At 36.8% G+C, this 26,011-nt stretch overlaps 1 protein-coding gene across 1 annotated transcript in view; it reads left to right on the top strand.

The window, feature by feature from the left end:
- MYBPC3 (myosin binding protein C3) overlaps positions 1 to 26,011 on the top strand; it is a 62,977-nt gene that overhangs the window by 13,038 nt on the left and 23,928 nt on the right. The window contains exons 7-23 of the mRNA XM_069784593.1: positions 109 to 157; positions 1,358 to 1,402; positions 3,752 to 3,808; positions 8,784 to 8,807; positions 9,537 to 9,703; positions 10,547 to 10,679; positions 10,917 to 10,919; positions 11,354 to 11,478; positions 12,060 to 12,165; positions 16,783 to 16,949; positions 17,334 to 17,499; positions 18,425 to 18,531; positions 18,858 to 18,887; positions 19,056 to 19,192; positions 20,736 to 20,813; positions 22,081 to 22,240; positions 23,322 to 23,426. Coding sequence (XP_069640694.1) covers positions 109 to 157; positions 1,358 to 1,402; positions 3,752 to 3,808; positions 8,784 to 8,807; positions 9,537 to 9,703; positions 10,547 to 10,679; positions 10,917 to 10,919; positions 11,354 to 11,478; positions 12,060 to 12,165; positions 16,783 to 16,949; positions 17,334 to 17,499; positions 18,425 to 18,531; positions 18,858 to 18,887; positions 19,056 to 19,192; positions 20,736 to 20,813; positions 22,081 to 22,240; positions 23,322 to 23,426 — 1,659 coding nt within the window. The remainder of the gene's footprint in view (positions 1 to 108; positions 158 to 1,357; positions 1,403 to 3,751; positions 3,809 to 8,783; positions 8,808 to 9,536; positions 9,704 to 10,546; positions 10,680 to 10,916; positions 10,920 to 11,353; positions 11,479 to 12,059; positions 12,166 to 16,782; positions 16,950 to 17,333; positions 17,500 to 18,424; positions 18,532 to 18,857; positions 18,888 to 19,055; positions 19,193 to 20,735; positions 20,814 to 22,080; positions 22,241 to 23,321; positions 23,427 to 26,011) is intronic.

The following is a 26,011-nucleotide window of genomic DNA, read 5'->3' as shown; positions in this document are numbered from 1 at the left end:
TTAGGGAAAAAAAAAGTCTGCAAAGGAAAAGCTTTAGAAATAGCACTGTATTTTTGCATTATTTTGACTTGCTCTCCCATTCTTGTTCATCACTTTTTGTCCCATCAGAAGCACCAATAACTGGAGACTTGGATATTCGCTCTGCCTTCCGACGCACGTGAGTATGTGCAGTAGAAACTCAGGTAGATCAGATTATACTTCCATGTGGAATTCATTACTTTCCTAAACTAACTAAAATCAAAGCTGTTGTGCGAACAAGCACAAAGATAGTGATGTCTACTAAGAAAATATTTGTATTAAGAAAATATTTCTACTATTAAATACTATACAACTCCTAGATATCATCTAGGAGAGTTTAGACTTTGTACTAGCACAACGATCCTGCTTATCTTCAATTATGTAATTGATAATGTGTATAATTCTACCAAGAACTTCAGCACTTTTTCCAGATCTGTAAAAAGCACTCCAGATGTGGACCACTAGAGAAGGAAAAGATTCTGTGTAGTGCCTAGTCTTGATTTGGTCTGGCTTGAGGAACTACATGTACCTTAATACAAACATTTGCTAAACAAAGAAGTGGAGTTTGATGTGAGCTCTGTAAGCAGCATATCACTGATAACATTAATACAAGCATTTTGATTGTATTTGTTTTCATGTTCTGTAATTCTGTTAATTGAATGGAGACAGTAAAAACTCAGATATATGTAGGTCTTAGATATTAGAGACTGCAAGGTATTGCACTGATGTTGAAAAAGCTATTCTCCCCACACCTGTAATACTGAGTTCCATATTAATGGAATAATATTCCCTTCTATTAGTAAAATTTGCAAAATTTTATTTTTTATTTAGACATTAACAACATGTGTTTTTTCACTGCTGAGTATTTCTCCCTTTGTGTAATTCAATTTCTGTTTTAGTTTTTGTATATATTTGCAAAGTTACTAGACCAAGAGTAGTCCAACAGACATCTATTTCTGCGAGTTTTTCCCCTATAAGTGCTATTTTTATATGAGTTTTGGGGGTTTTTTTTAAGCATTCTATCACAAAGAACTAAAACAGGCTTGCAGAATTTGTCTACAGTCAAATCCATCTATAGGTAGCTGACCAGCCTCGCTGTAATGCCTATTAAATGGAACGCACTCAGTGCATATCTGCATTGTGTTATCTCACTGCAGTGAAATAAGGCTTCAAGAGTTTCTCCTCTTACTAGCACAATTAAAAGAATTTAGAATCAGTTCACAGTGAGCGCAGTGTGAAAAGCTTCAGGCTGTTCAGAATTTTAGTTTCTTCTGTAAGAATGGAGCCAAATTTTGAACTGAACTGTTTAAATCTAAAGCTTTGTCTTTGATACCTCCAGGAGCCTGGCAGGAGGAGGGAGACGGATGACTTCGGCCTTTCTCAGGTAGCCACCATCTGTGTCAGCATATTCAAGTCTAACAATGAACTGTCTCTCTCTGCTTAGGAAAAGAAAAAAAAAGAAAAAAAAAACCACAGAACTAGCTGCACCTTAAATTCCAAATAAATCATCATTTATAGTATGTAGTATTTATATGAGACAAATACATACAAGTAGTAATGTAAGATGAGTATAAATAACAAAAAGAGTAGTTTGATAGTTCAATGAGAGGCAGATTCATCTACAGAAAAGGCATGTGTTCAGCAAGTGGCATCTTCTCACCATTGTTAGAAGAAAATAAGTAACTTCAGATTATATGCATGTCTGCCCCCTCTGTATTACATGTTTTCCTCTATACTAAGCACACGCTGACTAATATTGCCACTGCTCACAGAAATGTACCAGCACACATGCATAGGAAAATCTGTTGTTTCCTGGCACAGTCTTTATGCTAGTAACATTAAATTTCCCACCCTATCCCTTTTCGTCCCAATGTCTTCTACCATAACAAAAATAGGAACTCTGAAACTTAACTCTATGCATGTTAAAGCAGTTATTAGGGTCTTATTCTTCAGAAAAGCTAAATATTGATTGCTCGGCTTTCCTGAAAATCTGATTTAAGTACCACCTGGGAAGCAATAAGGTGACTAGTTATTCTCCCAGCTGTAGGTTCTGATTTCCTGAATCTTTGATCACAAGAAGCCGTTTTCAAATTTGGGATTATACTAGTGATTTTTATGTACATTTTATGCCTGCAAACACTGAAAATCCTCTGAAAGTAGGGAACAAAGTGACCAAAAATAAACTTTTCTGTTTGAGCTTTATACCCAGAAAATTACCCTTTCCAGTACTGTGCTATCTTGAAAGTAATCACAGAAGTAAAAATGGTACTTAATAAAAAGATCTCTTCTCACAACATATTCAAAATTACACCGATTCAAAATTGTTACTTATTCTCACTAACCTTACATTGTCAAGCAGCACAAGAAGTTTGGGAATCATTTCTCTTCCATTTTATTAAGAGTACTGTTAAAATGCCCATCATTTATCTGTTGAGACTGTTTTCTTACTTTTAAAAGTATTTGTTCCTGCAAGATTGAATTTTTCTGACATTCTGGTTTACACTTCTACAGACTGATTTTCTCCGAAGCAACTAGCACTGTGTATTGACAAAGACAGCATTACAGGCTGCCACTACCACCAGTGCAACTGAAAAGAACGATTTCTGTGTATAAAACAATAATTAAATGTAAGGTGTTACTGCTGGAAGAATCTGAATGCTGTGAGATGGCATCACCAGATTCTTATAATCAAGACAAGAGAGGTGTCAAGAAGCAGCTGAACACTGATGATGGGAGACTGATTGAGATGAAGAAAATCCATTTTGACTTTCTAAACCCTGTCTGAATATAAAAAGACCTTTTTTTTTTTTGCTAAGTTGAATAATCAACAGTCATGAAATCCAGTGTAACTCTCAATACTTTTATATCAAATCCCTGAAGTATTTTTTTAGGAATTAAACCCAAAGAAGTGATTTTAGTAACTTTATGCTAAGTTTTCAGAGTAGATCTGTCCTTCAAATGTTCAGAAGCACAGCTAAAACCACATTTGATTCAGAACACCAAAAATAACACTCTGCATATGAGTTCACCACCATATGTAACAGACAGAATTGCACATCAGAAAACTCCTGCTTGTTGCTTCTTGTTCTCACGAATGAATTCATCACAACATTGCTTGCCATGATGCTTGTTGAACAACTGCATATTGAACCTCATCTCAGAATCAAAGTCAGATCACAGAATTCCTCCTTTAACTCTCCCAAGCACCAATGTTGTGACACTTTTTTCAGTATAATGAATTCTGGAATCACAAAGAGCCTTAAGAAACAATTAGAGCTGGGATAATACTATATAAAAAAAGTGATTTTAGATTGTAAAAAGTCCCACAAAAATTTTGGTTAAATACTGCCCCACACTGTAAACAATATCCACATTCCTGAAACTACAGCTTTCCAAAAGCAGTAATGATTCTAAAGGAAAGCTTCTGTGATGTCTTTATGATAATTAATACATTCCAGATCAATATGACCACCAAATTAATACCCTGCACAACTTTATCCATAATCAGTACAGAAAAAATACAAGTTCATTAAATATATTTCTTAAACCTATATGAAGACCAGTATAGACAAAGAGCCTAATTAAGTCACCTTCCATGTCAGCACACATTCTAAGTCATTCTAAACCCATCTACTACTCCCCTACAAAAATATATCATCTACATAATTATTTAGCCTCATAAGCTATTCCCATTTCCTTCTGAAACTAATTATAGTATTCTGTTACTATACAGTACCGAGGGACATGAAGAAGGTGGAGAGTTTAATTTTAGTGCCCTACTGAAAAAGAGGTGAGTAAAAATCCATAGACTTAAAGAAATAAAGTAACGAGCTTCTGTTGAACAACTCTGAAAACACTAAAACTAGAATAAGTGAAAGTTTCATAAATTCAGAATCCTTGTAGTTCTGCTAAAGCAGTTCTACTAACTGGAAAAAGCATGACAGGTAATTATGGCAACTTCCCCAAATACTCAGCATTTGCTGCATTTCTGGTAGGTTTATACTGGAGAAAAAAAAAAAAAAAAAAAAAGACTGATCTTTCCCAAGATAGACAAGGCTGGGACTGGGGTAATTACATGCTTCCACGTTTTTTCATTAAAAAAAAAAACAAAACACAACAACAATTCACAATATCTGTCTATAATGCTGCCTTACTAAGAATTTTCTGTCCTAAGTTTTCACAATACTTTGAATCAGAGAGCTGGGAGGACAAGCCTTTTTATTAGATATCTAAATGTTACTATTACGCTATATACCTATATTACATATAGCTGTTTATCATATATATAAAAAGATATTCTATGTTGTATAAATATTATATAAATATTTTTTACTCTTCTGATTCTAGTTTTTCTTTCTTGCTTTTATTTCCACTTTTTTGGTGGAATTTCCTCTACCATTCTCATTCTTCCTTGCAACATCTGTTTTCATAACCTGTCTACTTACGTTTTTCTCTTTTTACCACCATCTGAATCTGGATGTTTTGGATTCCACTGTTGCCAACAGAGAGTAAGATTTCTATTTCATTTTATTATAAATGCATGGGTCAGACTGAATATAAGAACCATTTGGTTTGAAATAACGCATGCATCTTCATCTTTCTTACATGTAGAGCATGACAAAAATTATACAGTATGAAAATTGTCAGCCACCAATTTCTGGTCCAGAAATGCTTTTAAACAATTAGTAGAAGTTAAGGGTGGACCATTCAATGCAAATCAATGTATTTCTCTGAATGTCCTTTGGTTTTCACTGTCACTTGCTTTTATAAGCAGCTTTAAATTGTCCCTGAATTTCCAGATTTTCTCAATAACCTTGTGCTTTAAATTCCTATTGTTGTAGAAATTAGAATCAGAAAAATCATTTGCATAATATGCCTGCTGGTGCCTATCAAATATGTGCTTTTTGTTCCATTCATTCTTAAACATGTTAAGTGAACATATTACTGAAGTCGCTTATTCCATAAACATACAGGCTTCTCTGTTACAAAACATTTCTTTTTATTCCAAGTAAAGTTTCCATTGCTCCGTATCACCCCATTGCTCCAAGCATGCTTCTTTCTGTTCACTGCCCCTGGTTGCTCACTCGTCTGTCCAGCTCCTGAAGTTACTATCAACACTTGTCACTAGACTCATGTTTTGCAAATCTAAACTTAGTTTAAATTTTCACAATCAAGTGCTTGGGGTGAATGTTGTGAATCTGTGTTCAGTCTCTGCTCAGGTACGGGTATCTCTATTTATAAAAAGTGTTTTAACTTCACAAAGAGTACAGGATCACGTAGACATCTGAAGTAACGTGGTTACGGAAGGCAATAAAGCCACAATAGCCTCATGTTTCACTCAGGTTAACTCACCCAAATTTCAGTGGGGCAAACAAGATCACATAGGTGTACAAAGCCCTGTATTATGCAATATGCAATGTATCCAACCAGAAGTGAATTCTGGCTTTGCAGTAACACTACAACCAGAACTCTCAAGGAGGCCAGCTAGATGAGACAGAAAGTACACCTATCAAATCTTCCATAGCTGACATTGATATCAAAGTTTCTTGTTTCATCATGAACCCCAGAGAAGCCTGAAACAAAAAGTGCATTAGAATTTTTTTTCTAATTCTAAAGTAGGGAAAATATGTTTTCTGAAGAATGGCAGTAATCAAAACTGTACAGGTTTGAAAGCTGAAATACAATAGCTGTACACACATTCTAATTTCTATAGAAAATGTAGGGCAAAAAAGAATTATTGATCTCTCTTAAAAAATTTCAAATAAATGGAGGACAGCATGAAAATATTTGCATAATTTCATACAGTGACTCCAGCTGGAATGAAGTGCTAAGTACTATGAGCCCCTCTCCTAGTGCCTTTCCCTTCTGCTTTCATAATTAGTTTTGAGCAGTGATAGAACTCTAAAAAGTAGTAAAAATCTCCAGTATTTCCAGAAATGTTCAATTTGTGGATTTAATTTTTCATTATTATTAGACTAGAAATATAATTCATGAAAAGAAGCTTATAAATTTCACTGCATTTTATCAGTATTTTTGACCTTTCTTGACTTATAAGTCTCCGTTTAGTGAATTTAAGCATACTGATAAATTCACTGCTCCTAGTTTTTTTTCACAGCCACTTTAGAAGTAATTTGTGGATCCTTCAGGCTTTGCACACCACGGCTTGAAGACCACTCCTATATTAATGAGAACTGATAGGCATAAAAAAAACTCATCATGGAATGAAAGTGTTCTTCATTAAAATAGAATAGAAAAAGGGACCTCATGCTGAGGAACTCTCAAGAGCTATGCAGATTCAAATAGAATTGAGGATTATTCTTTTACTGCTGCTGCTTTGTCCCACCTAATTTACAAGTGCTCCTCAATCCAAAGGTAATAAACATTCTGACTATAATAAAGAGAGCTCCATTTAATACTGTATCTCCTATCACTGTAATTTAATTAACTGGTGTTGACATAGAGATGTCATGGGCCAAGGAGAGGTCATTGGGAAGAGGAAGGGAACAGCTGTCACAGAACTATTAAATGGGATAGTGAGCAGAGACCTTGAAGGAGGTGACAGCTGACAGGGTCCAATCAGTTGACAGTAATGGGATAGGAAGGAACCATCTCTGAGATGTACAAAACTATTTTTAACCCCTCCACATATGTTTAAAACATATCAGCTGCATATTCCATTTACAGCAGGTTCACTAAGCTGCATCTTAATGCCCCCAATGCATAGTTAACCTATGAGGTGATCACTCTGAATAAGGATCCCCAACATGAGGGAGAGAAACGCAAGGGTGGGAGAAACTTCAGGAGTCCAAGTGCTCTATTACTTTTCATATGCTGCTTAATTCCTGTTGGTAGTGGAAGAGTACAGCCTAACTGTGGAAACTCTGTGTCTTTATGGGATCAAAGAGAATGTTTTAACAACTACAAAATGGTGAAAAGGAATACTGGGATGGGAAAACCTTTGCTCAGAGGCAAAGACATGTTTTTCTTTTCATTTTCAGAACTCAATTGAATACTATAAAAATTACAACCTTTATCTTTTAGTACCATTTTACATGCAACTTACAAGTCTTTCCTTGTAATTAGAAAGTATTAGTATTTCCAAGGAAGAGACTATACTCTTGCATATGATCAAATTTCTTGTATTTCAGCTTGCATACACCAAAACAGCATTGCCAGATATAACAATGGGCTGACACTGAGTAATGGAAAAGCTAAAGCAAAAATTAAGGAAGTCTTCTCAATAGTGAGATATACTAGACTGGGGAATTGCTTCCAAACTGGAATATTTTTCTCATGATGTATTTAAAAATAAGTCACACAAAATATTTTTGAAAACTCCATGAATAATCCTACCCGCAAATTTTCAGGTAAAGGGGTGTATACAGGTGAGCATAGAAACAGGCAGATAGACAGAGAGAGCACCAATGTTTATATAATGCCTGAGGGAAAATAGTAACATTTGAATCTGTTAAGTCTTTCTTCTTTCCTACGATTTTATATTTCCTTCTGAGATACAGTTTGCTTCACAGAACATTAATTGTACTAGTACAAAGAACTCAGCACATACTAGAAATATTATATATTCCTAGTTTTATGTATTTATATATCTATTCCAATTTACATGTATTTAGAAATATTTTGAAGTTGCTCATTGATATGATCAGGGCAACCAGCCCAAGAACATAGTTTAAAAAAAAATCTACAAAACTACAAACTAAATGATAGATATATAGAGAAATCTTGATTAAATTTGTGGGTGATGATGCACTGTTATAACAAGGCAAATACCCAGTAGACCGCACTTATCGCAGAGTCCAAACCAGATACGCCTATCAATTCAGTGAGTGCTAGTGAGAGCTTAGTGCTTAGCGAGTGCTAAACCACTCCAAAGATATAAGATATGCATGCCATATTTCAGCTCAAACTCACTGAGCTGAAATCCTCTTCTCTTGCCTCCTTTCTGTTCAAGAGCTACAAGGGTGCTGGAAATCCCAAGCCTGGACTGCAGTACTTTAATAAACATAGCCCTGTCGTTACAAGCAAGCCTTTTTTGGGCAACGAAAGGAATACCAGAAATGTTTGGTTCTACCTGCTGTCCAGACTGACTACAGTCATGATTTTTAAAGTAGTAATATTTCTCACAGACTAATGGAACTGTTCTTTTCCTGAAAAAAATGGAAAAACACCCAATAATCCTCCACTTTTCTCTGCATTACCTGCTGCATAACTTGTCTTCTTGGTGGGGGTTACCACTGAACATGGCTTCATTATAAAGGTATGTTCTGCTGCACTGGAATCTGCTTGGTCCTGGTGGTATCACAAACAACAGCCACAGAAGTTCCTTTTCCTAAGGACATTTTTGAGAAAATGTTACTTCTTTCATCCTTTCTCCGATTACCAAAATGCAAATTACGACAGGCAACAACTCCATGACGACAGGGCAAAGTAGAGCAATTTGTTTCCCTGTAAGGTGATCAGCCATAATTAGGAATACACAGAAGTGCTTACACTTGTAATATAAATTGCAGAGTGGAACTGTACAAAGCGTGGGCGACTTTGGTTTCAATAGGGAATAGCATTTTTCTTAAGCCTATTTCAGAGCTTTTGCATGAGCTCCTTCATCTCCCCACTACTGAAGCACAGGCTTGTTCTGCTAAAGGTGAAGCCATTCATGGCTTTTTTGTATTAACACGATGCCCTCTTTTCTGTCCATTGGGATGCTGCATGTTTTTCCAAACGGTTCTCTGCATCATTCTGGAGTACAGCAGCTTCTTGCGCTCAGTAAATCGGTAAGGTTACACCCCTTTTTCTATTTATGATCTTTTAAATAAAAAATACAATTACAGGAAAAGAATGCCTTTCCCAAAGCCAGGCAACCAAATTTTCACTTGGTTTTGCTAAACCAAACATTAATTCGTCCATAATCACTAGTTCCTTGGTTAAACTATCAAATAAGTAGTGCATTGTAAATATTGTCTTCTTTGCCACTACTCACTAGTCTTTATGTTTTATAGATTACTATAGCCAACAATTGTCTTTACAATAGATGACATATATTGTAATAATTTATGATTCATTTTAGTGAAGAGAAAAAACATCCTGAGTAGAAAAGGACTTGTTTCTTATAAACATAAACCAACTGCCTTGTTTCTAAGGCATTCTCAGAATATCAGTTCAGTTCCTTGCTTAGCCACATGTTTTGTGTATGACCATCACCGGAAAATAAGTCTCCTTGTGTTTCCATTACCCATCATTAAAGGGAAGTTAATATTTATTTGCTTCGGCTATTAGAAAGTAAACCCTTCAGGACAGTGACTGGATTTTAATCACTGTATATATAAAAAGAAGTAAAACTACTGACTAGTTCTATTTCATCATTTTAGGTAATAATACAGTAAAAAGTTAGACTGCTAAATTCTTTATTAAGAAATGGCTTCAACAAGCAAATATTCCAAGCCTATGGCTGTTTTTAAATCCTCTCAATAGTGGCACTCAGATACTCTAATCCCTTTCTGCAGAGGTGAAGCAAAATCTGAATCACAATCCGATGTTGATGTCTGGGAAATCCTGAGGAAAGCTCCTCCGTCCGAATATGAGAAAATTGCTTTTCAGTATGGTATCACAGATTTGCGTGGGATGCTGAAACGCCTCAAACGCATAAAGAAGGAAGAGAAAAAAAGTACAGGTTGGCGAGCTGTATTTATTCCAAATATATGTGTCCATATCCTCTTCTTTGTGAGTTCTTCAAATATTAACATCAGCTGGACAGCAGCCAGATACAAGACCAAGGGAAATAGTAGTTTCCTATTCCAATTGTTACACAGTCTTTACATGTGAAATGCTGATTACCAAAGATTAAAGCTATCCCCAAAGCTCTGAGCTACTTTGCTCTGAAACTCTGGATATTCAGAACCTGCTCATTTTACCAGTTTCTTCTGCTCTGCCCCTTGATCTTTCCCTGAACATAAAACAACGATACTCCCCTTACCCCTAAAACTGGTCAGTATGTCAGGCATCAGTGATACATTTAAAGAATTTAATTTCCATTGGGATGACACATTTGGAAATCTTGAGCCTTTTCTAGTCCTGTGAAGTACTAATTACCTAATTTTAACTAATTTGTTTTTAAAGTCTGAAACAGAAAAGGCAAGCTGCCATTCATTAGTACTGAGAAGATCAGTATAATTTTCTTACATGGGCAGACATAGCTGTAACTCTATTTAGGATGTGTTGAAGTACCTATTCACATCTGATTTAGAATATTCTACTTTGCTTATTTTGGTTGATATCACATGCTTTTCATGCTATGTTAAGGAGTAACAGAGAACAGGATGAAGAACAGACAGAAATGGTAAAAATGCAAACAGGGATGCAGAAAGGGGGGGAAGGTTTAGGATGATGGTAAACAGCAGGAAAGTGAATAAAGATATACTTTCCTGACAGAGGATGTAAAAAAAATTTAAAAAAAAAAATAAATAATCAAGTATAAAAATTATTAAGATTTTTTTTTAATCATTCTTCATCATAGCATTCCAAAAGAAACTGGATCCAGCTTACCAAGTGGACAAAGGGCAAAAGATTAAATTAATGGTTGAAGTTGCCAACCCAGATGCTGATGTGAAATGGCTGAAGAATGGGCAGGAGATCCAAGTGAGCGGCAGGTAAACTAGAAATTTAGTTTCCAAATCCAAAAATGAATGGGCTACAGCTTGGACAAAGTGGGAAAACTAGCTTTTCTTAGAAAGAAAGGAATAAAATAGGGAGAAATAGGAGCTGAGAAAGAATGTACATAGTGCTTTGGCTCAGAGTCAGTTTGGTGTTCTCATGACTGTTTCTTTTTCTTCCCTCTGCTCTATATATCTACACATGGAACTGGATGCTTACATCTACCTACTTAGCAAGTAAGTCCTCAGACTATATTCTAATCTTTAGGTGTATATCCAGAGTTCAAAATTACTTTCTTGTGATATGGCACATACTTCAGCGTAGCTTGTTTGTAAAACCAATTTCCAGTGATTTTGTTCTGAAGCCATGACAAGGCATTTTTAATGGTAGTCAGGTTTGTTGTATGGCTGGATGTTAGAAAAGCATCCAACACCATTTGCCGGAGTTTGTATGTCTCACACTTGTATGAAGATTTCTCCATAATTTCCTATGCTAGTCTTTCAAACACTACTGCTGTCACTGAGACAGGGATATAGGGCTTGAGTCTTAACAAACCCTGCCACTGATGTCAGGAAAAAAGTAGGAACTTTTTCCTCTGCCAGGCAGGGAAAGACAGTGACGGTCAAAAAGAGTTACCTCTCCGATAATGACATTTAGATTCTCTTTTCAGATATATTTTTGAGGCTATTGGAAATAAGAGAATACTGACCATAAACCACTGCTCTCTGGCCGACGATGCAGCATATGAATGTGTGGTAGGAGAAGAGAAGAGCTTCACAGAATTATTTGTAAAAGGTGAGCAATGGTAGCAAAAGGAAAGAGACCTCCCCTAACATTTAGCATTGAATTACTGTCATCTTCTCTACTCTCAGATTAATCATGTAGGAAAGGAAATTCTCAAACATATGAATGAATTCTGACATCTATCGAAGTAGATATTTTTCTTACAGTTAAATGAAGGAAAGTTTTCCCTATAGCTGCAACTAAAAAAGCACAGGAAAACAGCACAGTAATAATTACCATTAACAGGTCTAGAAATTTACTTTAAAAATTTGATTCCACTCAAGATAAACATGTGCCTTAAGCTCTACAAGCAGATCAAGTAGTATAGAAAATTAATGCCTCTAGTTTAGAATTTCAGAATATATATGAAAACTGATTAATCCTGTGTTTGTATTCTGTCTCGCAAAGCAAAAACGAAAAGGTCATTTGATAACCATAACATGATCTGGCATAGTAAATTTTAAGTTCCAACAAAGAGAGCATCACCATGTATTTGTACAGGGGTTCTTCCTGTGGAGTGCAGAGTCGTGAAATCTACCTCTGGTCTTCAGTCTTTCATGATACTGTTTCAATAGAAGTCTCTTCATTTCCAGAACCTCCAATCCTGATCACTCACCCACTGGAGGACCAGATGGTGATGGTTGGAGAGAGAGTGGAGTTTGAGTGTGAAGTGTCTGAGGAAGGAGCTACTGTGAAATGGTAAGGGAATAGAAAAGGGGAAAAAAAGTCAAACAACATCAAACTGTATCCTTCCATAGGACATTCTAGTACCAGTGTTTGTGGACAAGAGCTGTGGAATAAACAGGAAGAAGGCATCCTACATAATTGTTTTCAGGAAAAGATTGATCCTCCTCATATATGTCAAATATTGAGGAGGAACTGAGAGGGCAGAACATGGCAGAAAACAAATTCAGTATAGATATTTTATAGTGTCTCTAGGATTTCTTGTTCAGTGTTTACAGGATGCTACTGACTGTACCAAGCTGTTAGCTTCGAAGTTTTCTAAACACTTGACAGTAATGTCTAACTATTGCCCAGACTAATCACATCTGTATTGTGATGAGCTTGCTATACTTTATGGAATCTTCTGGTCTTCTCAACTGCAGTGAGTTTGGTTTTTTTTAAAGTATTTTTTCTTAGGTAAAAAGTTAGTGTCTCTTGAGACAGAGAAGGAATGTCATTGACTTATTTTAACATCTCTGTTGTGGTGGTCCTGCAAAGCTGGTCATTATGCATATGCAGCAAGCAGGATTATGATGACAAACATTTAGACCGTAGAGTCCATTTTGTTGGGCATTCCAGCTGAGCGGAAGCTGGAAGGTTCACGCTGCTTGGGCAGGCACAGCAGGCAGTGCTCACATACCAGGTCTTACACACACTGTTCTCACTTCATTTCTCCACCAGATGAAATTCTCTTGTGCTTGTTAACAGCTTCAGGCACATGGTTATCAACTGTTCCCACAATGCCCATTACATTCCTGGAAAGTGCCAACCACTCATCTGCTCTCCCAAAGGAAGGAACTGAGAATTTAAATAGAGCCCAAGAGCTAGTACAGTGTATGCATTACACTATTAAAGCCACATGCACAGGCACACACATGCTATTGTTCAGGAACTGCTTACAGATGCCTCGTCACAAGAGATGGGGACAACCAGATCTGTCCCTCTCAGAGCACAGTGCAGCTGCCATACTTTGATCCTATGCCTTTGAACAACTCCCATACATCTTGCAGAGCTGTTATCTGTGGGATGGGCATTTGGTATGACAAGGGCAAACCAGCAGCTGTCTCAGCCCGAAATGCAGCAAGTGGTCAGAGAAACTCTTCAAATCATAGCAACAGAAAACCGAGCAGTTAGACATTTACACTCTATTTTACTGGTTTTATTATGTGAGACTCACTCAATGCTCTTTGGCAACAAAGGGAGCATTTTGGACAATGGAGAGAAGTGTCCAGGGAAAACATGAAACAGAGTATGAAGAGCTGCAGTTTTATGGCTCATTAGGGAAATGCTCAACACTTTAAGCCAAGTAACAGGCACTAACTCAGGGCACCTGTTATAGCTCTTGTAGCATTTAAACCTGGGATATGAAATCACAAGCACATGAACAAAAGCAATTATGTGACTTGCACAAGACAGAAATAAGGCTTACAGCCTCTTAGGCACCGCCATCAGACTAGGGCTTGGAGAATTCATTATGTGGGTTTCTTCATAGTTATGAGGAAAGAATGTTCTCTTGATCACCCGGAAAGGTCTCACATTATTATTATGCAGTATATTATTATGCAGTACTATGGAATAGTTATCTCTAAACTTCAGATGGTCTTGGAAATAATATAATTCCTGAAGAAAAAGATGTAATAAAATACATAGTTTTGACTTCATTTTTCCATCTCTGAATTCTGGATGTATCATCTTATCAGCTCCAAATGAAAACAAACTACAGTAATGTAACAATAAATCTGTGTGTCCCTATTATCACATAGTACCTACATCAATGATCTCTTAGAAGACATTAACCAACTTATTCTTAGAATCTAAACAGGAAATAGGAAAGCATTTCCAGACAGAGAAAAGAAGCATTGAGTGGCAAAGTTGAGAACAGATTTTTGATCTTGCAGATGTTTAGGACTTGGAGAGACTAAACCATGGCTGACCTACCTATTATTGCACTAGCTCTGCTTCAAGTGTGAGGCTGGACCAGATGGCCTACCGTGGTCTTTAAACCAACACTTCTATGGTTCTACAAAATCCTCCACTTTTACGCTTTAATATCAACTGATTCTTCTACTGCATTGCTCTAGTTACCAAAGGAAGACCTGTAATATTACCTTATATAAGGTTTTTCACTGCAGCAGTGTATTATTTTAAGCCAAATGATATCTGGGCGTTCTTTTTTGACATTTAGTTTTATCACTCCACCATTTTGTCAGTACACCCCTCTGCAAACACTCTACTCACACACAGCATCAGCAACGTCCTAGTCACTAAACCAAACACAAGTTAAATACACTATTCCCTTCCCAGGGATTTAAGACACTACCCATTGCAAATAATCTATTTTCATTATTTAGACAAGATTTCAAGAAACCTCTTTCTTACCAATGACTGAATAGAGCATTCAGATAACTTCGATGAGCCATGTGTCTCATCACCAAATACATCACCATCAAAATACATCACCAAAAAATAAAAGTTCAGCTTTGGAACACTAGCCACAGTGCATGTGCCTGGTTTTGCCACAGCAGCATCTTGAAATTCTGGATTACAGTCCATTCTCACCAATTCAGCAAAGGTTTACTTATTGCATTGTAGCACTTGTTCCAGAACTCATCTGCATGAATGAGAATATCAGCCTTAGGAGAGCATCTTGCATGTGGCCTCAGACTATTGCCACTCAGCAAGCAGAGGAAACATTATCTTGACATAACACTAAGCATTGTATTTCATGTGGTTGTTACAGGCATCCTCTGTTTCCTCCCTTACTAGTGTTTGTCCTGGTTTCAGCTGGGATAGAGTTAACTGTCTTCCTAGTAGCTGGTACAGTGCTATGTTTTGAGTTCAGTATGTGAAGAATGTTGATAACACTGATGTTTTCAGTTGTTGCTCAGTAGTGTTTAGACTATAGTCAAGGATTTTTCAGCTTTTCATGCCCAGCCAGGGCACCTGACCCAAACTGGCCAACAGTGTATTCCATACCATGGGACGTCCCATCTAGTTTAGGAACTGGGAAGTGGGGGGCAGGGATTCGCCGCTCGGGGACTGGCTGGGTGTTGGTCGGCGGGTGGTGAGCAATTGCCCTGCGCATCATTTGTACATTCCAATCCTTTTATTACTACTGTTGTCATTTTATTAGTGTTATCATTATCATTATTAGTTTCTTCTTTTCTGTTCTATTAAACCGTTCTTATCTCAACCCAGGAGTTTTACTTCTTCTCCTGATTTTCTCCCCCATCCCACTGGATGGGGGGGGAGTGAGTGAGCGGCTGCGTGGTGCTTAGTTGCTGGCTGGGGTTAAACCACGACATGTTGTAGTCCTGTGATCTGGAAGGGAGGCCAATATTTTCCTAAACCAATTGTAAGTTCCAATAAGCTGTGCTGTAAAGAACAATGAGGAGGGAGTAACCTGTAGGTATTTTGAAATGCAGTTACAGCAGGTACATCTAAGTCACAAGCTGTAGGATTCCTGTCTCTGCTTAAAGTTTTGATCTTGTGATTTACTTCAGCAGACTCTAACAGAGGCAAAAGGTTTTCTTGCATACATCTACCTAGAAATTAGAGCTATAGTATTTTAATGAGTCCCTAAATAGCATTTCAATTTGCTATCCTGTAAGCTTATTTATTCAGCTGAATAGTCACTGGTAACAAATAAGGGAAATAACACAAGATAGAAAGAAAATTCTTACTCTTTTAAAAGCATAACATCTTTTCTGTTTCTTTTTCCACATGAGTAAGTATCAAAGAGAAGAATTTTTTCATTTACAAACTGCTGCAGTATTCAAGTAACATAATATAAATGTATTCAAGTAATAATGAAAAATATAAAATGCTGCAAAATGAGTAAGTTGGAGAAATTACAACTTATTTTCTTGTAGCCTGTTTATGTTATTTAGCATTTGGAATAGGAAATCTTTAAAACATCTTATGTATTTTTGTGTGACCTTTACTAAACAGAATGAATCCTCTCTGCTCATTTCCCTTCATGATGATTGGAAATTACAATAATTAAATTTCCTCCCAGGCTGGATGGTGAAGCTTAATTTAGTAATGTCTTAAATATACTGTGGCATCTTGAATGGAAAGGGCTACAAAATCTGAAATACATATTCATTTAAATGCATCCTAAAATTTTCTTTTTACTGATGCCCACAAACCATGAATTTATAACAATTATAATTCACATCAGGAAAATTAAGACTTTTAAGTCACTTTCCAGCAAGTCCAATTTACCTTATGGCAGCTTTTAAGATAAAAACTCCCTGCTGGTGAAGTGCATCTTCATCCCCCTATCTTCTACAGCATTTAACATACTTTCATGTTTATCTATAGCATGTAAATAGTAAGAATCAAGTAATTCCTTGTGAGTGAACTCTCTTAAACCAGAAGTCAAATACCTAGTGAAACTTAATGGTCAAGCTAGAAGCATTCTGGTTCTGGTTCCACTAACATTTGTGCAATGGTCTCTTTTTTTGCTAACGTGAAATGCTACAAAGATTGGATCTATCTTGTGTCTTCCAATCTCTAGTAACATTGAGATGACTCTTACTCTCTTCTTCCAACCATAGAAAAACGACTCAACACTGTTTGGCATTGCAGGGAAAAGGACGGAATTGAGCTGACACGGGAAGAAACATTCAAATACCGATTCAAGAAAGATGGAAAAAAGCAGTATCTAATTATTAATGACTCAACCAAGGAGGATAGTGGACACTACACTGTGAAGACCAATGGTGGAGTATCAGTTGCTGAACTAATTGTACAAGGTAGGCAGAGGTAATATTACAGAACCAGAGAAGCTGAAAAATGAAAACAGGCTGAAGGTAACCTTCTCCAGGATAGTGCATAGGGGTAGCATAATCCTCATGCCAGGGAAAAAGAAGACGTAATAAGGGGCATAAGGTTTGATAATAAAGGCCTCAAGGAGAACTCAGACCTGTGTGCCGGATGTAACAGATACTCTGATAATAACAGGTGCTTAACTATCAGTCCTGTTAAAGCCCTGCACACTGTGGATTTCCCTTCATATTTCACCCTTCCACAAACAGCTTGCTCAGTCCTAGCCTCTTCTACTCAGTAAATCCACACCGTTTACTTACAGAGCTATTCTTATTTGTTGATGTGCATATTGATTATCCTCACAATATCAGAGAAAAAGCTGGAAGTTTATCAGAGCATTGCGGACCTGACAGTGAAGGCACGTGACCAGGCAGTCTTCAAGTGTGAAGTTTCTGATGAAAATGTGAAAGGAATCTGGTTGAAAAATGGAAAGGAGGTGGTCCCAGATGAAAGGATAAAGATCTCCCATATTGGCAGGTTAGTCTTGTTTCAGAAAGCAGGTACAGGCTTGGGTATTGCATTACAATCCCCAGGAACTATTATCTCGGGGACAGGAATATAAAACAAGACTTTGTCCCGGCTCCAGCTAAAAGGAAAAAAGTTTAAAACCTTCTCATATGCAACCAACATACAGTCACAGACTTGCTTTGGTATGCATGCAGTCTTTCTGTGTTTGTACATTTTCCGTATACGGCATCAGTAGTACATCAGCAGAATTCATTCTGTTTTCATTAGGATTTTGTGTTTTCTTGATATTCAAACAATCTAGAAAACATATTGTTGATAACTTTAAAATTAGCAGTGGTGTTTAGACAGATAAAGATAGCACGTATATATAAACCCCTTCAGAAAAACTAGTGTTTATAGTAACACATACAGTTGTGCAGTTCTGTGCTCAAGTTTCTTAGCAGTCTAACTACTACTGGAAATGGAGACCAAGAAGATTCAGAAGATACATAAGCACTACATGTTAGGTAAAGTCTTCCTTGGTGCTCTCTACAGGGATGGAGCATCACTTTTTAGCTTGTTTTTCCAGAATTTATTGTAGTCACAATCTGATCAAATGAAACCAGTCAGCAGTGTTACAACTGCCCTTGTAATAATCATAAAGAACTGGACTAAAGCAGAGAAGATGCTTCCTCTATTCAGACTAGACTATGCATCTACCTTGACAAGAAAAATCCATTCATAGACAACATGCTGACATGGATTTGCTTGAACACCGAAAGCAGAGCAATCTAATCTACAGCCCTGGTGGTTGTTGACTTGATGTTAGGGTAAGGGGAGAAGAAATAGTAATGTCTATTAATATCCTATAGCCTGCACCTTGTGTCTTGAGATAGCCCTGTTTCTCCTGGAGAGGTAAGATAAGGGAGCAGAATGTATTTGTTCATGTTTCCAGAATCCATAAGCTAACTATTGAGGATGTAACACCAGGTGACGAGGCTGATTATTCCTTCATCCCTCAGGGATTTGCTTACAACCTTTCTGCCAAGCTTCAGTTTTTGGGTAAGTTATCTTAGAATATGTAATGGGAATTCCAGAGGGGTAAAATAATGGTATTAATCACAGTTATACCAGGAAAGAGCGTGCAGAATCTCTTTCCTGATACCCCAATATAGGCACATTGCTTTTCCCTGTTATTTTGTGTTATCATTATCACATTATTTTACAGAGCCTGTTTTCCATTTTATTGCATTAATCTCTTGATGTATATGCCTTATGAGGTTTCAATGATGAATAGTTTTAAAATTATTTTTTGTGTGCAGATGCTATGTAAATTCTGTTTTCTGATCTATTTCTCCTACACCCTCCCCCTCCTTTTTTTCCCCCAGAGGTCAAGATTGATTTTGTACCAAGAGAAGGTAAGAACAGCAGTCATTATTTATATACAAGTAAACATGTTTTCAATAGCAAAGGAAGCAGTGCTTTTTCATTTTTATTTTAATGTATGAATATTCACTTTTTTGTTGTTGTTCCATATGGAACACTCAAACTATATTTAAAAATTATTTTCTCTGCTTTTGCTATAGAACCTCCCAAAATCCACCTTGACTGTCTGGGCCAATCCCCTGACACTATTGTCGTGGTGGCTGGGAACAAACTGAGATTGGATGTTCCCATATCAGGAGATCCAACACCCACTGTCATCTGGCAGAAAGTAAACAAGGTAATGTGTAACCTGACACAATGTCTGAGGCAAGGAAGTCGCAACAGGAAATTTATTTTCCTTCTCAAATCTTACTTTGATTTACAATTCTTAGTTACATGTATTTTCACCTTCCTTTTAATTTTATTTTTTCTTAAACCTCAAGAAAAAAAAAATTAAATATCTGCAATGCAGCTCTTTGCGATTTAGCTGTTTTTATGAGAGTCATCCTGAACTCTTCTTTTTCTGAACTGTTGCCTGTTTTTCTATTCCAAAAGAGAGGGCTGAGTATATATGAGTAGACATATGTACATGCAGACAGTAGGATACCATACACATTTATTCTCTTCCTACCTCAGAGCAAAAGAAATAAATGAGTCATCCCCATCACCTTCACCTGACAGGACGGACATGTTCTGGAGATGGCAGCTTCTTTTTTAATCTTTCTCAAGAATTCTACAGTCTGTGAAGAAAATGTCGTCTTAGCAGACCACTGGGATAAAACTGTATTTGGTATAATGAAAATAGAGGATACTTGCTACTTGCCTTATCAAAGCAATTACAAAACATCAAAGAAAGAATTTAGAAGCTAGACACAAAATGTTAAGTGAGCTTCCTTTCTGGCTATCTCAGAACATTCCCATCCCTCACCATCTGTGGGCTCTTGAGCTATAACTAGCACAAAACGCAGAAATACTTTGCATAATATTCTACAGCATCATTACACTTCCCATAGGTGTAGATAGAGACAAAATAATATTGCCAATTATATTAATTTCCCTGATCTCATTTTTTCATGATTCTGCCACGTTCTTTGTTCAGGTTAGCATATTTAATTACACTTAGGACTATTTTCTGCAACACAGAATTAGTATGGAAACAAACAAACAAAAAAGCCATTTATCTCTCTTTTGGGAACCAAGAGAAATTGACACCCTAATACACAAGTTTCTCTGATAAAATGATGACTGGGTGTCAGGCAACCCCTATACAGTGTTATTTCTAAGGCGTGTGGTCTCAACATATGAGTAAAAGAAGCCAGTCTTGATTTGAAGGATACTTACTAATGAAATCCTAAAGAAACAGTAGCACAGCTTCATAATATTGTTTGATGTGTTTTACAGACCTGGCTATATTTCTGAGTGTTAAAACATTTACATTGACTTACTAGCCCATTGTTACAGAAAGAAGTAATCCTTATTTTTGTAGTTACACAAGATGAGTAACTAGTACCACAGGACACAGATTCACAACCAGTTACAATTCTACTGCAGCAGTCATGCATCTTTCTTTGTTAAGCTGTAAATTTGGTTTTGCTGACTTATCCTTCCCTTAATTCACTGCAGTCTGATACATCTATTTCCATTTCTGCTTTTTTCTTTTATCAGTTGATTTGCTTCCCAGGTCTGCTTGCTGCCTCACTTTGCTCTTTGCTTTTCTCACACCTCCATATTCAACCCACCTAACAAACCTATGGACTCTTCTCCTCTGTCTTGCAGAAACAGCTTTACTGCTCTGCTCAGAAAGACTTAGCTTACTTTCTGTGGTTTCTTTGCTTATCTAGAAAAGCGACCTTGTTCGAAGCAATGATGATTCCATGACTCCCTCAGAAAATAGCAGTGATTTAAATACTGATAGTAAGGTAAGCTCCTTATTATTTATGCAGACACACAAATATGTTTAGTGTTTTCCAGATAAAAGGTCATATTCAGAAGGAAATAAAATTAAAGTCAGTAGATATTAAAACTGGTGAAGCAAATAGCACATCAGGCCCAACATCCTGCCTCACAATGGTAATTACCAAACACTTTGAATGGGCACAAGAGATCTGGTGACTAATTTTAGAGTAAGATGCTGATTGAGGAATCTCTTTCTAATCACCATCACATGGTGGCTGGATTACAAGGAATCAAAGCAGTTATCCGAAAACTCTTTTTAATATATTTGTGACCGTTTATCCCTTTTTTCCCCACTAACCTGTAAGCTTCAATAATAACTAGAGGAAAAAAACTAGGACAAAATCTTACAGGACAGAGGGAAAGATGACAATGGGTCAAGAGAGTGGACTATGTATGTACAAAACGGTGAAAGAGGATTCATTTTCCAACAAGTTTCCTTTTTGTCATAAATAACTTACTTTGATAGAGTCAAAAATATTTTACATTTATTATGCAACAATAAACCTTTCCCAGGATTAGTGTTCTGCTGTACTAGTCATTATTCAGGCACATATGCTTTCTAATTGTTTCTGTTCTAAGTCTAAAGATACACAGGTACATAAAGAAGAAAGGACTGTGTTACAAATGTACAGCAAAGTTGTGGTCATTATGTTTAGACCTCAGCTCAGAGAAGAGTATAAAGTTACCCCACATGATGTCCTTGAGTGACAGAAATCACACTGATGCCATTAACAGTTACAAGCAACATGGTAAATTTTTTAGAGGGAAACTGTTCAAGTCCATGTTATCTGATGCCAAATGTAGGTACTGTTGATGAGGAACGTTTGCTCAACCATTTGAATTTGAATTTGCAAACCCTCTTGAATTTACACAGTACCCAACTGTTATCTATGAAATTCTTTACATTGATACTCGCAGCTAACCCAAGTAGGAATTTGTGGAAGTACTTAGCAACTTCTTTGAAACGTAACTGGGTATGTGTAACTAGCAGTGAATCTTAACAACCTGCAGAATTTCGGAACCAATTTTCCCAAATGTCATTTATGTGAACCACTTAGTCTATATTTTCTCTCTTCTACATACAAATAGAACTTGAAAAACATTATAGCTTTTCAATAATTGTTATAATATTCAGTGATTTGAAGATTTTCACTAGCTTACATGCACCCTCATCAGGCTGTCCCTGGCACAACTTACAATGAATTTATCTGTTACTTTCACTGCCCACAGCTTCTGTTTGAATCTGAAGGCAGAGTTCGTGTGGAGATGCATGAAGACCACTGTGTCTTCATCATTGAAGGAGCAGAAAAGGAGGACGAGGGAGTATACAGAGTTATAGTTAAGAATCCAGTGGGAGAAGATAAGGCTGATATCACAGTCAAAGTTATTGGTAAGTGAAGGAAGGAAACAACCAGAGCATGAAAGCATCTTGAGTTCACTGAAACTCACCCTTCTCTAAAACTAAGGCAGGTTCTGACTTTAGGTTTAGAAAAACAGAAAAGGATCATAAAGGCAGGAATACTATCAATCACAAAATTTGGCAGAAGTATTTTTCACAGGTAGTTGCCTTCTGTCTGAAAAGGTAATAGAGCAACTCCCAGTAGAAATCCATGTATTTCCTTTTTATATATTTCCAGTTTCAGCTGATACTATTTATCATTTTATAGATTACATTCTGTTCTGAAGTATATGCTTCATGCTTGTCTGAGATGAAAAACTTCTTGTCATTTTGTTGTGGTTTATGTTTTTAAGCAAAGATTACTTCATTCTATAAGCAGTAAATGGTTAATGGTTTAAAGAGACATAATGTATCTGATATAAGCAGATTGCCACTATGAGTCACAGAAGAGCTGGGGGAAATATGATTTTGAGTCAGTAATTTTTACGAAACTTTTCATAGTATTTAACTTGTTTACACCCTGCCACACATATGACAAAAGGTCAGGTTATAAGCAAACTTAGAAATGATAAAAGAAAATTACTTTCACCTACAGTATTAAAATCTAGAATTCACTGCTTAGGTGAATACTAAGTATCTTTCCATCTTTTACAAATCTTAAATCAGGATATTTACTATGAATACCTCTAAAATATCAAAATATGCGAGACACGTAGCCATTGTACTCTATATAAAGATTATTCTAGAGAAAATAGGAAACTCTGGAGCAAACCTCTTCTTACAGAATTACCTTGTTACCTTACATTTTTGCAAAAAAGTTGATTATGTCTCGGAAGAACAAGGGAGCTGAGTAATTAATGGTATTTAAAGGAAAACTAACCTAACACAGAAGCATCAAATAGCAGGATTCACTTTACACTAAGATAATACATTCTTGATTGTACCTACTCTTGCTATCTGACAAAGCTGTATCAATATGATACGGAAAAAATGTTGAAGAAAAATATTTCATTGACTTGTATACAGAAATTGAAACAGAAACAACTCTCATTCATTCTCACATTTTCTTCAGATGTTCCTGACCCTCCAGAAGCTCCCAAGATCAGCAACATTGGAGAAGATTACTGTACTGTGCAGTGGCAACCCCCTAAATATGATGGTGGGCAACCAGTACTTGGTAAGAAGTGCTAAAATGTAAAGTCCCCAGCAGCCTAGCCTATATTTTTTGCTGGTCCTTTAAAATGGCACAGAAGGATTCTCTATGTTTATTCACTCTAGGAAGGCTGACCCTCAACAACTAACTAATATATCAAACCTTCAAACTGGTCTTGATTCTGGTCCTTCAATTTTAGGGAGAGAGTGCCCCCTACCCGTGCTATTTGAATCAGAGAAATATTTCAGTAAGTTACCGAAGCACAAGATGGTGATACCAAATATAGTTAAAGCTAAACATTCTCATTCAAGATTGAAATTTTGGGTCAGTAAGACAGGCCTTTGGACTTACTTAGGAATACCACAACAGATCTGTGGCCATCTCAGTCACCAGCTCCATTTGGCTGCAATCTCAAGCACTCATGCAATACATGTTTCTTTAAGAAAACTACTTCATAACTCTACTTCATATACAACCACACACCATGGGTCACAAAACACGTTTCAATCATTTTAATGACCTCAAAATCTGTACTAAAAACTAGAGGCCAAAGTTATCATGCGATACAGGAAATGAGCAGGAGCGATCAAGAATATCACCAATACCATTTTAAGTTCTCTGCAGAGCATGGTGGTTTTTAGATAAAACTCCCTGTGATGCTCAGAAAGAAACGGAAATAATGCAGGGTCTTGGCCAATTTTAGGGGAAAATTCCTCTGGACTCCAAAGCTAGCAATTTGTTTAATAATGATCACTGGAGTTTGAGTTTCTTTTCAAAAAAAATACACTTAAAGCTATATGGACTCTCATGGGGTTGCCAGGGCTAGAAATGTTCTAAAATTCTTTTAACCCCCTGCATAGTATCTGGAAGAGAGGAGTTTGTATTTGCTTTTGGATATTTGGACTTCATTCACTTCCACAGGAATAGAGTAACCTCATTTAATTCAACAGAAGTTATCTGTGCAGGAATAAACAAGATACTACTGGGCCAGTCCCTTGTGGTTTCACCTGTTCTGACAGGAGACAAGCAAGAAGTTAACAATTTAAACTATTATGTGCAAAGATGTATACCAATAGCTGTCCCATTACCACAGCCACCCCCCCGCCTTGACTATGCAAAGCCCATGATTTGGTTTTGTAGAGTTTTCAGGACACATGTTTTGGAAAGTTCCTTGTTTTGTTTTCACTGTCAAAGGAATGATTTTATTAACATTCCACTAACAACCCTTTGCACTACCTGAGGAGGTTTATTCAGTTAGCACAGGACTGTAGTACTAATAGAGCTAGAATAAAACACCTGGGCGGGGGGAGGAGATCCAGCACTATCCAGTCAAACAAAGCTTTAGGAGCAAGTTAAAAAGGCAGGGGGAAAAGACATATGCATCCCTACCTGTCTTCATATTGTTACAGATGGCATTGTAGGCAGTCTACTACAGTCTTTATTAACTATATCCAACAGATATAGAAAATAAGTTCACACCCCATCTTTACTGTTACGTAAATCTTTCATGAGGTCTCATGTACTTTTTATATTACTAAAGCAGTATCTTTATCTGTAATACATTCTGTTCATTTGGGGAAATAATCTGTTTTACCAAATGTCACTAACAGTACCAGTATTGTCTTTTTACCTCCTTTTTACTTTTTTTTTTTTTAATGGCAATTCTGGTATGCCACAGTGAAGAAGTGTCTCAGTTCTGACAGGAAACTAGGCATATCTAAATTGGCAGAAAAACAGAAACTGAGTTGCTGAAACTTCTTTCAGTCTCACAGACCCTGGTGAAGAGAGAAAAAAGCAGGAACGTGTAAAAGGAACCATAGGTTCTTTGCTTACAGCATTTAACTCTGTTTAAAAGTTACTGAAAAAAAGCATGCCACGAGTAACTTTATACATTAGAAGTGATGATACAACCTGTCAGCTCAAAGGTACTTCCACCACTCATTTCCCAAAACATTCTGTAGACTCCCATGCAATTCAATATAGACAGGAAAGGCTCCTGATGCAGGATGTGTGTGCCTGTAGCACATCAGCAAACATGCCTGTCGTTCTCCATCTCCCTTTAGATGCTAAGTGTGAATCATACTTCCCAGGTATACCAAAGGGACATCTGCAAGTTTGATAGCTGTGACCTTTGTGAGCAGCAGGGACTGAATCATTGACCTACACAGCTCAATTCCTAAGTCTTTACAATGTGTTTGCTATAGACATACTATTGTAGCTGACCACTGTTATGGACGTATTCTCTGTAGACTATGGGTAGAAACAGACATACAATACATGGCATGTGTAAATTACTATTCAGTGTGTTTTCTGATTATTCACTCCATAGTTAAAAGATTAATAGCTTTCAAAACAAAACCTATTTAAAAGAAGTCTACATGCATCACATTCAGGCATACCACCTGCAACACAGAGAAGCAGCATCCTCCATATTAAGGATCAAGAATCACAGATTCTATTCCCAGTTTTGGGAAATGAGTTTATCTTTTAAACTGATAACCCAGCCTGATTTAGGCATTCTGAAAAACAGCACAGTAGTGTAGGAAAGGCTGTGGATGTTGAGGGGGTGAAGATGTACTAAAGACCTGGATTCTGGGGATACAGACTAC

The sequence above is a fragment of the Haliaeetus albicilla genome, chromosome 5 (assembly GCF_947461875.1).
Source record: "Haliaeetus albicilla chromosome 5, bHalAlb1.1, whole genome shotgun sequence".
Lineage (NCBI taxonomy): Eukaryota > Metazoa > Chordata > Aves > Accipitriformes > Accipitridae > Haliaeetus > Haliaeetus albicilla.
The sequence above is the reverse complement of the archived record's forward strand: the minus strand, read 5'-3'. Positions and strand labels throughout refer to the sequence as shown.